Source organism: Punica granatum, chromosome 7, assembly GCF_007655135.1.
Source record: "Punica granatum isolate Tunisia-2019 chromosome 7, ASM765513v2, whole genome shotgun sequence".
Taxonomy (NCBI): Eukaryota; Viridiplantae; Streptophyta; class Magnoliopsida; order Myrtales; family Lythraceae; genus Punica; species Punica granatum.
This window is the reverse complement of record NC_045133.1, coordinates 2,109,433-2,122,595: the sequence shown is the minus strand read 5'-3', so window position 1 is coordinate 2,122,595 and position 13,163 is coordinate 2,109,433. Positions and strand designations below refer to the sequence as shown.

Genomic DNA, 13,163 nt, shown 5'->3' with positions numbered 1-13,163 from the left:
TGCTCATAAGATGCTTTGAGTCTCTGAAATCAAAAGTATTCCCTTAGCAAACTCCTATGCTTTAGCTCTCGAACACGTTCCAAGGTCGTCAACCGTGTAAGACAACTTAATTAACTGGCAATATCTGCACAAGACTATCAGTTATAGTCTAACCGATCGAAACAAAATATCCTCTGATGCTAGAAGCTAAATCTTAGTTCACAGACATCAGTAACGTGTCAATTCAGGCGAGCTAATATGCATAAAGATCTGGTCGATACGAACCTCAATAGAACCTTCCTTCAAAATACCAACTGTACGAGTTTATGGCAAATCACCGAGCTTGGAACACAAAGCAACTGCACACATGCTACAGCCACCAAATCGAATACAATGAGAATGGACTTTTCACTTTTAATTAGCAGATAATGCATCCTTTAGTCCTGGTTGCCGTAACGATAATAATCAGCACCACTCTATTATCCAAAACATGGTCGACTAATCGGAATCCTCTCTAGTGCCATACTAATGGAGCTTAATCATAACAATTAGACCCGATCGAAATTGCAAAAGGAGCTCGGGTGATCACTATGAACCTGGGATGAGAATATTTCCGAAATAGTATCTGCCGAGATTTTCCTCCAAATTCATAGAGAAGACGACTGATTGGTGATTGCATCTTCTTCTCCTTCTTTCTGTTGCTTCCGCGCGAATTGAGTAAGCGATTCAGGCGAAAGCTTGGGGGGAAATGTTTTACATTTGAGCTTTGGGCAAAGCCCACACGACTCAAAGCCCAAATGAGTCGTCTCTCTGAGCCGGCTTAGGGAAGTAGTACTCGTTTCGGCCCATTCGAGACGAGTCGTCCGTCGGAGAAATCTGTCCCATTTTCCGTTTTCCTTTTCTCGTTGTGTTTTCCGATTAGGACATCAAAATGCAAACTTCTTTTCCGCAAGCTCTAGAAAGTGGAAAGGATTCTCTACTGCAGTTTCCACATTACTAATGGAAAATTGAGAGTTTTCTCCCCAACTTACGGTTGAATATGACTGGTTTTCCATTAGGATACATCAGTGTTTTATTCATATACCATACCTCTTGATTCCCTGCAGCCGATGAATGCTGCATCTTATGTTAGAAAATGGCCGGAAAGAAGCCCACGGACATATAGGAATTCTGCTGCGATCTCATGGCATCACTCCACTTGGAACCCGAATCGTTGTCATAGACTCATTGCAGTGGTCTAAGCACGGGCAAAAGCGTATGTCGGCAGACAAAACGATTATGCAATCGCAGGATCGGAATGATACCGATGAAACAAAACCACACGACAGATTAGAATTTGCTGTAAATTCCGCGTGTTTTATGATGATCATGAATTTTATATAGAATGTGGTTGGTAGGAAAAAAAAAGGGGGGTCGATAAACATTGTTGACGGTTTGTTATGGTTTTCTCGTTTAACATGAGAAAGCTTATTTAGCATATAATTCTAAGGGAAAAACGGGACATTCTTTTTGTGGGAAGACACGGTGGTTGAATATAATAGATGTCTGTTTGCCTCGTGTAATCTTGTTCTTGGTCAATTTTGGTGCGAAAAATAGACAGTCATCCGTCGTACAAAGCGTTGTCAGGTCTAATAATCCACTCGAACAATCATCAAGCTGTGAAGTGCAAATAATGCAGATAGGAGCGTAAGTCGTCAATGGTAGTTTTCAAAGTTAGTTAATTTTAAGTCGATCTGATAGCTTACAGGACAAGGCGCCGTCTCTTTAATGCATTATGGAGTGTTGCAAATGTAAACCAACCTTTTGGACATGAGAATGCACGTAATATACAAAGCAAGAATTCTTAAATCGGGTTAGCCATCGCTGTTAACTATTCCGAATTTCGGATCATTTCCAAATATCAACAATTGATTCTGGATCTGACGTTCCCTCTTGCAGGAGGGTAGACTTAAATTGGCTCTAATTTCTTAAAGTTGTGTGCGTATGAGCTGGTTATTGTTCAGCTCAAGGAAAAAATTATCCTTCTATTACGGGAAATTTATAATTTCTTTAGGTCTCTAAGGTTTGGTTACTTGATCACTTTCGGTCATTTCAATAATCAAAATCGTTCCTCGTGATGCAGAAAGATTCATTTCAATCCAGCAACATCCTCTTTGTTTTGGGTGGATTAATGAAAGCAAAAATTCATTTCACAATTTCACTTTTTTTTTTGCCTTTATTTTTTTTATTACAAGAAAAACACACGAACCTATAATAATATGAAATAAAACCGTAATAACTAATGAAATAACATAAATGGTCCCACGAGTATTGAACTTGGATATATATATATATATATATATATATATGTTTATATAGTTATCATATATAGTTATCTGCGTGCAATGAAACCATTTGCCGGAACATACTAAGGAGTAAGGGGCACATTTTTGGAGCTACGCCACATTATGTACCAAACCGACCTTAATTTTAACTAAACTAATAAAGTAATCAAAATATGTAGCGCAGGTACATTTGCTTTTGCTTGCTAGTTAAAGATTTTAGGTTCGATACTCTCTATGTGTCTGCATGTGGATACTAGACTAATGCATCTCTTTTGCAATCAAATGAAAAAAATTAAACTAACAACCAAAACACATTAAAATGATTACTTCGACGGAGCTCCAGGAGTTGTTAACTGGGAGCACCCTATAGTTAAAATCAAACTTACATTCGAATGAAAATTAGTTTCAGATGATTTCTCGTAATCAAACCAAAACAATAAAAATGTGGATAACTTGTTAATCAAGGATCCCCTCTCTTAGGCTTTTAAGTGTGACACAATCATAACCTTTGCATTTAGGGTTAATAACAAAAGATATCAAAATTTTTACATTTTAACGATTTTAGCACGAATCTCTTTCTTTAGTTAATTAAATCACAAACTACCGATTTGATAACAATATTAACTCATCGTCAATTTCTCCATTAAATTTAATCGGAATTGTTGACGTGTATGTGACGATGTCACGTGGCACACTATAATTGGCTGAGTGGGTCCCACATTTAAAAAAAAATATTCTGAAAAAAAAAGCCTAGCAAGGAAAAGGAGGGGAGATGGCCGGCGGTGGGGACCTCGACGCTGGCCTCCACCCCCCAGTTGGGGTCGCCGGAGACAGCAGAGGTCGTCGGCGATCCCCACTAGGGGGTTTGGGGGTTTTTCGATTTCGTGCAGTGGGGACCTCGACGTCGGCTCCTAATGCCGGACATCTCCCCTCCTCCTCCTTGCGAGCTTTTTCATTTTTTATATTTTTAGTTTTAGAATATTTTTATTTTTTAAAGAGATGTGGGAGCCATTTGGCTAATCACAGTTTGCCACATAGCATCGCCACGTACACGTTAGCAATTCCAATTAAAATTAACGGAGAAATTAACGGTGTAATAACATTATTATTAAATCGATAGTTTGTGATTTAATTAGTTAAGAAAAAAAATTCGTCTTAAAATTAATGTGAACAGTTTATGATTTTTATTTTGTTATTAACCCTTACATTTATAATCTTTTCCATGCAAATTGATTTCCTCTCTACTCTCCACCTGCTCTCCCTCTTCCTCTCTGTCTCTTTCATCTCACTTCACCCCTTTCTCCCTCCCTAATCTCCTCCACCTCTCTAACCAACACATCCCTCTGTTCTGTTCCACTCTCTCATATATATTATTCTTCCCACCAACTCAATTAACCCCTCACATTTCCATTAACGAATCTCTCTCTCACTCTTTCTCTCTCTCCGAGTATTAAGATAGGCCTCTGGAAAAGAGAAATCTGTTTTCTCTCTTAATGCAAAACTGAGCACTCTGTTTTCTCCTGTTTTACTCCGTTTTCCTTGACGGAGAGAGTTAAGAGGGGATTATAACAGATTTGGAGGAGCACCCAGCAAATGGAGACGCCCGGGGAGTCGCCGGGGGCCGGACGATCCTCTGCCTCGGCCCTGTCACCCTGGCCGTCATCATCGCCGTCGTCCTTCTCCTCCAGCTCGGATTCTTCTTCGTCTTGCGGAGTGACTGTCGTTCCTGTTTCGTGCTCGACGAATGAGGCGGGGCTGAAGGTCGGCGAGACCTGTCCAGTTCGTGAGTTCCTCCTCGACGGAGGCTCAGGGAGCTTCATTATCGAGAAGCTGCGGTTCCTCGACTCCAGCTGCGGGAGGGAGTGGAAGCAGGTCGAGGACCGGTTCGACCGGATCATCCTCAATAGGAACCGGGGTGAACCCGCAGTGAAGTGGTCGGAATTTAGCTACTGCGTAGGTCAGTCACTTCACAAACGACACAACACACATGTAGACCCATATATATTTACCTGCATTATTCATGTACTCTTTTTTTTTGCTCGAAGCATTATTTATGTACTCGGTGGTTGTTCATTAAGATTACGAATTAGAAGTCATCACGAGAAGTCATGCATGAGAATACTTTCCATAATAGATTACGTGTACGGCCTGTGTTGGTGGTCTATGGTGAATCGTGGGTATTAATCAGACGAAGTCTTGATAGTCCTAAAGAGCTAGAAAAATAATAATAATAATAATAATGAGTTATCGGAGATATTTTTGTCAGAGGAAAGAGGAAGGAGAGGACAGGCTCATTGTTCTGGTTGATGGAAGGGAAAGGATTTGCGTTGGGCTTGTAATAGGCGAACCGGCCGGTCGCTGATGAACAGGTGCCGGTCTACGCGTCCACTGCCCGGTTCAGAGGCTAACATGAGCCGGGACCGCCTTGTGACACGTCCAAGGATGGGCGGCGCATGGTAATTCTTGCATGCGTGTAAAACGTTAATGCAAAAATAATAATAATTTTCATAATAATAGTAAGTAATTACCAATAATAATTTTAATAATATATATTATTATTATTGCATGAAAAGATTTCTCCACTGACGCAAGTCATTGTCGGTCCAACGTTGTCACCCCAAACTCTGTCATTTTCTCCATCTTGAATTAATGATCCTATAAAAATCGATAATCAGGGATTAATGCCATGATATCTTTGTCCAATAATTAGTTCGTTTTCTGTTTTTCTTCGGGCATAATTGAATGAAATTTTTCGAGTTCCGACTCCAAGAATGGCTCTTGAGAGTCGTTATATTATTATCGAATTGTGATCTCGGATAATTATTGATTTGTTGATTTTTGTTGTAGGGATGCAGAAATCACCAGAATTTGCTAAAGAGCTGCTGAGGGCACTGAGGGGGAGAAGCGAGCTGAAATCTGACATCACCAAAACAGAGCTTCATGATTTCTGGTGTCGTATGACCGATTCTTGCTATTATTCCAGAATTCAGATTTTCTTCGACATGTGAGTAAATTAATTAATTATTTAAAAAATTCGAATTCCCTCATATTTTACATTTCATAAATTGAAAATATTCATTTGTTTTAATATTTCTTTGGCAGGTGCGATAGAGATATGGATGGAAGTATCGATGAGTTGGATATTAAGCAGGTTAATTAATTTAATTTAACTTTTTATGTAAAACCACATATTATTGCATCATATTTTCCAATATTTTCAGTATACATATATTTGATATGACTAAATTTTATGATAATTTCGAAAAATTATGCAGATGATATTATTAAGTGCATCTACGAACAAATTGTCACTAACGCACGAGGAAGTGGAGGAGTATGCAGCGCTGATCATGGATGTTCTTGATACCGACGAACTCGGTTATATAGACGTAGGATTACTTACTAATAATTCATTTTATAATTCTCCATTTTTTTTAATTAACAAAATTTTGAGGAGTTTAATTTTCATATTTTGAGGAGCTTTTATTCGCAAATATTTGACCCCATAAAATCGGTTTACGTGGAAAATTCATCAAAATTAGTATTTTTGCACTCTTCGTTGATTTTGCCTGCAGCTGCCGCAAGTGGAAACACTCCTCAAAATAGGCCTATCAAAGGACCAGTCCCTGGCCACAGCTCCTCACTCGATGACCTCCCACCGACACGATCGTTTGGGGTTTGGCCCATCTGGCCCGAACCGGAATCCCATGTTGCGGGGCGAAGCCCTGCTCCGGGCCAACTGGAGGCGCGTGTGGTTTGTCCTGCTCTGGCTCATCGTGTGCCTCGTGCTCTTCACGTGGAAGTTCATCCAGTACCGTCAAAGAGCGGCATTCGAGGTCATGGGCTACTGCGTCTGCACCGCCAAGGGGGCCGCCGAGACGCTGAAGTTCAACATGGCCGTTATTCTCCTCCCGGTATGCCGGAACACTGTTACATGGCTCCGCACCAGCCATCCGATCAACTCTGTGATACCTTTCAATGACAACATCAACTTCCACAAGGTGACAATTAAGTTTGGCTGTCAATATTGCATAGAGACCCTCATGTTATTGAATTTTTGTAATAGAACCCTTAAGATTTGAAAAGTATTCATTCACACCCTCGGTCGTGCGGGAGCGGTTCTTATGTGTACTTCCTTATGCATGACATGTGTCGGTGGTCCGTGGAGTTTACTGATTCTTTTCTCTTTTCATGTAGCTAGTAGCCAGTGGGATAGTGATTGGAGTGATACTACACGGTGGGATCCACCTCGTGTGCGACTTCCCAAGAATAAGCGGGTCCGATTGGTCTATCTTCAGGCAGACGATTGGTGCCAGGTTTCAGTACCACCAACCCTCCTACATCGATATCTTGGCCACCATTGAGGTCGCCTCGGGCATCACCATGGTAATCTTGATGGCAGTCGCCTTCTCCCTGGCCACTAAGTGGCCACGCCGCCAATCCTCACCGCTCCCAAGGTCGGTCCGTCGGGTCACAGGCTACAACACTTTCTGGTACTCCCACCATCTCTTTGTGTTTGTGTACGCCCTCCTGATCGTGCACTCCATGTTCCTCTTCCTCACCAACAATGTATATGAGAAGACGGTAAGTAGTAAGTACCTGCCAACAGTTTAAAATTTCATCAGGTTTGATACCGAGAACGTCCCTTACTTTATGCTGCTTTCCGTATGACATAGACATGGATGTATATAGCCTTTCCAGTGCTGCTATATACAGGGGAGAGGATCTTCCGAGCAGTAAGGTCAGGATTTTATAACGTCAAGATCCTAAGGGTACCTCAGACATTCTTCTCAATCTTGATTATATTGTTGAGCTTTTCTCCATTTTCATTTTGGCCAAATTATTATACATTAGCAAGTGCGATCAAATGTGGATTAATATTTCTCAAAAAAATGCAGGCTAGTACTTACCCTGGAAAGGTTTTGTTCCTATCATTCAGCAAACCCGACGGCTTTGTGTACAGGAGTGGAATGAGTATATATGTTCAATGTCCTCAAATTTCTCCATTTGAATGGTAACGCTTTCAAACTGTTACGTAGCTCGTATGTAACTCTCATTGTCCTCCATCTTGAAGTTTCAAGAAGAAAATTTGGTGCCAAATTTTGTCTGATTCTCTTATGTTTGCACTCTCAAATATCATACATCGGTTCGATTACTTTCTCCTGCTCTTGACTCTCAGGCACCCTTTTTCCTTAACTTCGGGTCCGAATGAGGATCACCTGAGTGTACATATAAGAAGTCTAGGAGATTGGAGTTATGATTTGTACAGCATCTTCCAAGAGGTAAAGTCGCATAATTTCAGAGTACTTAGCTTACAAGCTTATTGAGAATATTATGATTCTTTTCTCTCTATTTTTCCGATTTACAGGCTTTACTTTCTAGGGCTAACAAGTACCCAAAACTATACATTGACGGGCCCTATGGAGCTGCCTCACAGGACTATGTCAAGTATGACATCGTAGTGCTCATTGGTCTCGGGATCGGAGCCACCCCTTTCCTCAGCATTCTCAAGGATGTCATGCACAAGATGGACTCCGAGGTCAATAATGTTAAGTTACATTTCAATATGATCATTCGTTATACTTGGTTTTCCTTGGTACTGTCTATCTTCGTCTGTAAAGGTGTATGTTCATTGCGAACAGATCGATACTGGCGAATATAGGCACACAAAGGGTCCATCAAAGGCCTACTTATTCTGGGTTACAAGAGAGCATAGCTCCTTTGCCTGGTTCCAAGATTTCATCCGAGATGTATCCAAAAAGACCAGCCAAAATCAGGTTTTGTGTGCCTGCTCTACTTTTCGAACCACAGGATATATTTATCAATCTTTTAATAGTAAGTTCCCGAATTTCTCTACTTGCCCGATTTCAGTGGGCTGTGGAGATGCACAACTTCCTGACATGCATGTACAAGGAAGATGATGCTCGAGCAGCATTGCTGAGCGCCATTCAAGTCCTCTATCACGCCAAGAGGGGCACCGACATAATCTCAAAGACTCCAGTCAGTACCTCCTGAGTAACACGTTAATACTTTTCGACAGATAGCTGGTGCTTCTGCTGAGGTGAAACAGCATGAACAAAATTTTGCAGGTTAGGACTCATTTCGCCCGACCAAACTGGTTCCGCATCTTCTTGAAGCTGTCGAGAAGGCACAGAGGAGCGAGGATCGGTGAGTCAAGGATAAAAAATCCAAACAACATAAATATTACTAATATTTGTTCTACAATAATCACGTAATACAAGGTTGCTAATTAAGGAAAGGTTGGTTTGGTACAACTGCCTTACTTACCTAATACCTATTCTTGTTTTTTTCCCCCAAATTGAGCCCTTCTCAAGGTATTGGTTGAGATTTGAGACAACCAACAAGTTTGGGTATAGTGTCGGTAAATCTTCTCGCCTTTGGGGGTAGAAACAGCTCGGTTTCTCCGGTCATGATCTTTTTTTGTGTATGTGATCAAGTTTTTACCGTAAATCAAAACTCTAGAAGAACCTCACAGACATGGTCTTTTCAGATCGTATTAATCGCTGATGTTGTTCGATTCGGGATCCTATATGGGTCTCCATATATCCAATAAGCATGATTCGCATAAGTTGGAAAAAGCCATCTCTGGATTGCATTCACGAGAGAGTGTGATAACCAATCGAACTTTGACTTTGCAGGTGTTTTCTACTGCGGCGCGTCGGGTTTGGCAAGGGAGCTGGAGAGCCTGTGCACCAAATTCTCTACCAAAACTGCTACAAGATTTGTATTCCATAAAGAGCATTATTGATTAAGAGTTGGGATTCGATGGCTTCCTTTAGGAATTTTGGTTGGACTAGTTCCATAGGGGAGGGAAAATGCAACAACTCTAAGCTTTTAGGCTACAAAGGAGGAGTTGGAGGACAAGACGGCTTTGTTTGTCTCGATAATTCCAATTGTATACTGCTACACAAAGTGTACAGCTACCTTGTACTCATCGAACTTCTCCAATGATCGTAATTCCGTACATAGCCATTGGTTGGAACATTATAATACCCTACATAGTTATTGATCGATAGGAGCCGTTTCTTAATACAAATTCCTTTAAGCACAGTGACAGCCACTGATTATCACGTATCTCAGCAAGATCTAAGAACATTACACTCGTTATTCAATCTATCCTTCGAACACAAACCCAAATCATTCGTGAAATAACAACTTTAAATCACCAGCCATCGGTTCTTGTTGCAGCAATTATAGGTGCAACTAATTCAGCACGTTCAGCGATCCTTTGTTCACCGAGCTGCCGAGATATCAGCATAAGAGTGATTCTGTAGAAAACTCACTAAAAAATTCCAGCAACAGTTTGCATAAGCAGGAAAGGTACTTCAATATTGACTTTACGTTTTACTTCCAGAAAAAGAAAAATGACTCCGCAGACACGGGATGTTATTAGGAGATCTCGATTCTCAGCAACAATTACCAAAAGGGGGGTACAAAGCGTTCGCTGTTTACATGAAGCCTCCACTAAACATCTTATTTCGTCGCCATCAAACAAGCAGGCGGAATACTTTTCAGCAACTCAGCTCTCAAAGAAACAAAAGAGAAGTACCATTTCTTTGGAAATTAGCCCTCCAGTGCCGATGCTCCAGAAATAATTTCAATGAGCTCGGTGGTAATAGATGCTTGACGGGTTCTGGTCAATCAAACAGCAATAACAGATATAAGTTTCACGAGACAAGAATAGAATTCTATGAATTATGGCTTTTTTATTCTCAAGCAAGAGCTTGAAATGGATTAGTTGATCTACGAATTATGTTTGTTTCTGCTCCCTCTTTTGGAGGTACCGAGGTAGTCTACTGATCAGTTCCGATTGTTTTCTATTTCCGTTTATTAATATTTCCAATCAAGATAAGGAGAACCGTAACAATATAACTGAAAAGTCTCTTCAACCTTCTTTCCAATTTTCCAGGAAATGTTTTTGAGAGAAGGGGAGAAGGGGAGGAGAGGGGGACCTGTTATAAGTTAGAGTAAGGCGGTCAAGCATGTCACCAGCATTCCTGCTGGAACTGTCCATAGCAGACATCCTTGCTCCTTGCTCACTGCAAGCATTCTCCAACACCGCGTTGAATAAAACCTATCTCAGACAAACAAAATTTTCAGATTCACCCCACAAGCTAAGGCAAGAGAACTCTTTCACCTAGGATTATTACTTACACAAGAGAACTGAAACTCTGCCAAATTCTGAAGGATCTCTGCCTTGGTTTCACCTCCTTCAATCTCATAGGAGTCTAATTCTCCGAGCTTTCCTCCTGCCTCAGCCTCCCTCTCAACAATCTACTCAAAAGCAGTAGATATTACTCCGGAACTACACCAAAGTAAAGGGCAAAGATGAACTATACTTACTTCTGGCGATAACACAGTGGACATTGTTGGCAAAAATGAGACAACTGAATGAAACTTGTTAAAGATAATCCTCAATGCATCAAATTCCACGTTCTTCAAGATGTCATCAGCCAGCACAGAAACCTGAAAGAGAAACACCACAAAGACGGACGGGTTTTAGATAATTTGTGTCCCTAATATTTTTAATTTATTCATAAGCCCATGAGAAACCCTGCAACTACTTCATGACACTACTCCAATTGCTTGGAGGAATTGCAGTCAACTAACCTGGGTGTAGTTCAGAGGATTCTTCTGCAGCTCTGATATTGTTAGCTCAATATTCTTCTTTGAGTCACGAACCAACTGAGCCTTCGCTTTTTCTCCCAAAACAACATACTTCGTCTCCTTGTCAGGACCTGTGTGATATAAAAATATAAAACAAGCGATGTGCATCTGAACATATATTCATGAAAAAGATGAAGTAGTTGGCAAGTTACACAGCTATGCAAGAGCATACCGGAATTCAACTTGTACAGAGCCTTGCTTATCTTAACTGATGTGGAGTTAATACCGCCACAGAGACCCTTGTCTGAAGAGACAGTGACAATAACATTCTTCTTGACGTCAACACCTGGCATAACATTACAAGCACAGGGATTAGGTCAAAGAATTATTCCAAAATAAATGAGTCGAATAAAGAGCCTCCAGGAATATATAATGCAGCATCACTGAGAATAACAATTAGGATGAAGAAATTAAGAAACAAAAAACAGCAAGAAGAAAATCATATCAAGAATATATGAAGCATAAATAACATCAAGCAAGAGACAAGTATTCCAGATGTAGCCTACCAATCTAATGCATGTATATATTTGCATACATCAATGGTGGACATCTCCCTAATGCTGGGTTAAGTGAGAATAAAAGGACAGAGAATTCCTAGCATTTATTCGCTGTTGGTCCTAAATAGTCAAAATGGACATCTAGTACAAGTGCTGATGGTTTGCCGTAGACATACTAGGTGTGTCACCAAGAAGGGCAGTGAATGGCTGCCACAGGCCACGGGAATTTTCAGCTCTGATTTGGATTGCTCGTAGCTTTGAGGCTGCAACCATCTTCATAGCTTTTGTGATCTTCTGGATGTTCTTCACACTCTTCATGCGGTTTCTGACTGCATTCAGAAAGAGGACAACATTAAGGTTTGCCTTGGATGCAGGGTTAGTTGCAAAGTTAAGCCTCAAGGACAGAAGGCAAAACTCTAATTGCACTCACCCACTTGAGTTGAAATAGAGCGCGCGCCAAAAGGGATATCCTCCCTGTAATCCGAAGAATTTGATAAGTCTTTGTAATGAACAAAAGGCTGCTGAAGTTAACAACGAAGAACAATTCTACTCCAGCCCACAATGAGACAAAGACCACCAAGTTACCAACTCGTTTCCAACAAAGGTTAAAGCTGTGAATGGCACATAATGCAAACTACAATGCAACCGTACGTACAACCCATAAGAGAGAGCATTTCATTAACTGACTAAAGAGATCCTATCGTCCAGGCAGTTTGACCGAATTGACCGCCCATAAAATAATGAAATGTCAAATGGGAAGGCAAGTCAAAAATAGTGCTTGCAACAATTTTACACGAGCAAATGGAGTCTTCATCTGTAAAACCGAGAAGAAGCAAAGCTTTCATTGATCAAGTTCATTATAAACCAACCAAAAGAAGGGACATTTCCACAAGGTAAGGCTCCAGTTGGGTACTCAAAATAAGATTTTACAACCCAAAAAAAAAAAAAAAGGTTTCCAAGTGAAATGTCAGCTAATCTCCCAACAGTCCGTCCTCCATTGCAAACATGGCAGAGAAATGAAGCAAGCAGCCCATCCTATAATGATCTACATAGCGTCCTCAGCTTCAACAGAGAAAGCGACCAAATTGATGGCAGGATCGAGCGCGTAATACAACCATGCCCCTCCTAACTATCAAATTATCATTCATCGACTCCCCCGAGCACGTAAGTAGAGGGAGAGGAGGGAAGAGGGGGGGAGTTACTCAGAAACGAGGGAGGATCGGACGGCGGCGATTGGGCGGGGGGAGAGGAGAGGGGCGAATCGCCTCCCCTCGCGTCTGAGAGCAGCCATCGCCATTGATGATCGTCGACTGTGTCCGATTCGATTGTGCAAAACCCTAATGAGACCGTCGACTTAGATCCGGTGCTTACTCTCTCTCTCTCTCTCTTCGGCGTGTTGAGCTTCCTCTCTCTAACCTCACTCCTCTCTCCCAGCACTAACAGTGGTTCAGCATTAGAAATCGGATCGGGTTAGGGTCGGATCTTCCGTTGCGGATCGGTCATTTTCCATTATACGGCGGTGCGGTCCATTTGAAGCCCATTTCACTCTCTCGTGAAGGCCTCGGGCTTATTAATCACGGCGATTGTTCGATTTTCAAAATGCTGGGATGCATAGGCTGAATTGTCTCTCAACTCGGAAGGATTAGTTCAATATGCGGAGAGTCTTGTATGTAAC

General features: G+C 41.3%; 2 protein-coding genes across 4 annotated transcripts; one reads left to right on the top strand and one right to left on the bottom strand.

The window, feature by feature from the left end:
• Nucleotides 1-3,584: 3,584 nt before the first annotated feature.
• On the top strand, nucleotides 3,585-9,335 carry LOC116213720 (respiratory burst oxidase homolog protein A-like). 3 transcript variants are annotated; one of them, XM_031548760.1, is made up of 15 exons: nucleotides 3,837-4,260; nucleotides 4,570-4,759; nucleotides 5,151-5,307; nucleotides 5,406-5,454; nucleotides 5,579-5,692; nucleotides 5,879-6,304; nucleotides 6,501-6,887; nucleotides 6,980-7,075; nucleotides 7,202-7,317; nucleotides 7,483-7,585; nucleotides 7,672-7,842; nucleotides 7,946-8,080; nucleotides 8,175-8,303; nucleotides 8,393-8,471; nucleotides 8,963-9,335. In XM_031548760.1, the coding sequence occupies exons 3-15, from the start codon at nucleotides 5,153-5,155 to the stop codon at nucleotides 9,070-9,072; spliced, it is 2,070 nt and encodes a 689-aa protein (XP_031404620.1). In that variant the 5' UTR covers nucleotides 3,837-4,260; nucleotides 4,570-4,759; nucleotides 5,151-5,152; the 3' UTR covers nucleotides 9,073-9,335. The 3 variants fall into 3 exon arrangements, with proteins under 3 accessions (XP_031404619.1, XP_031404618.1, XP_031404620.1); XM_031548759.1 differs by lacking the exon at nucleotides 4,570-4,759 and having other exon boundaries at nucleotides 3,585-4,260; nucleotides 7,741-7,842; XM_031548758.1 differs by lacking the exon at nucleotides 4,570-4,759 and having other exon boundaries at nucleotides 3,586-4,260.
• Nucleotides 9,336-9,626: 291 nt separating this feature from the next.
• Nucleotides 9,627-12,919, bottom strand: LOC116213724 (ATP synthase subunit gamma, mitochondrial). Its single transcript, XM_031548764.1, has 9 exons — nucleotides 12,691-12,919; nucleotides 11,919-11,962; nucleotides 11,665-11,817; nucleotides 11,164-11,277; nucleotides 10,935-11,062; nucleotides 10,668-10,790; nucleotides 10,479-10,598; nucleotides 10,277-10,398; nucleotides 9,627-9,957 (listed from the first exon to the last, which is right to left on the bottom strand). The coding sequence occupies exons 1-9, from the start codon at nucleotides 12,783-12,785 to the stop codon at nucleotides 9,888-9,890; spliced, it is 969 nt and encodes a 322-aa protein (XP_031404624.1). The 5' UTR covers nucleotides 12,786-12,919; the 3' UTR covers nucleotides 9,627-9,887.
• Between the last annotated feature and the right edge of the window lie 244 nt (nucleotides 12,920-13,163).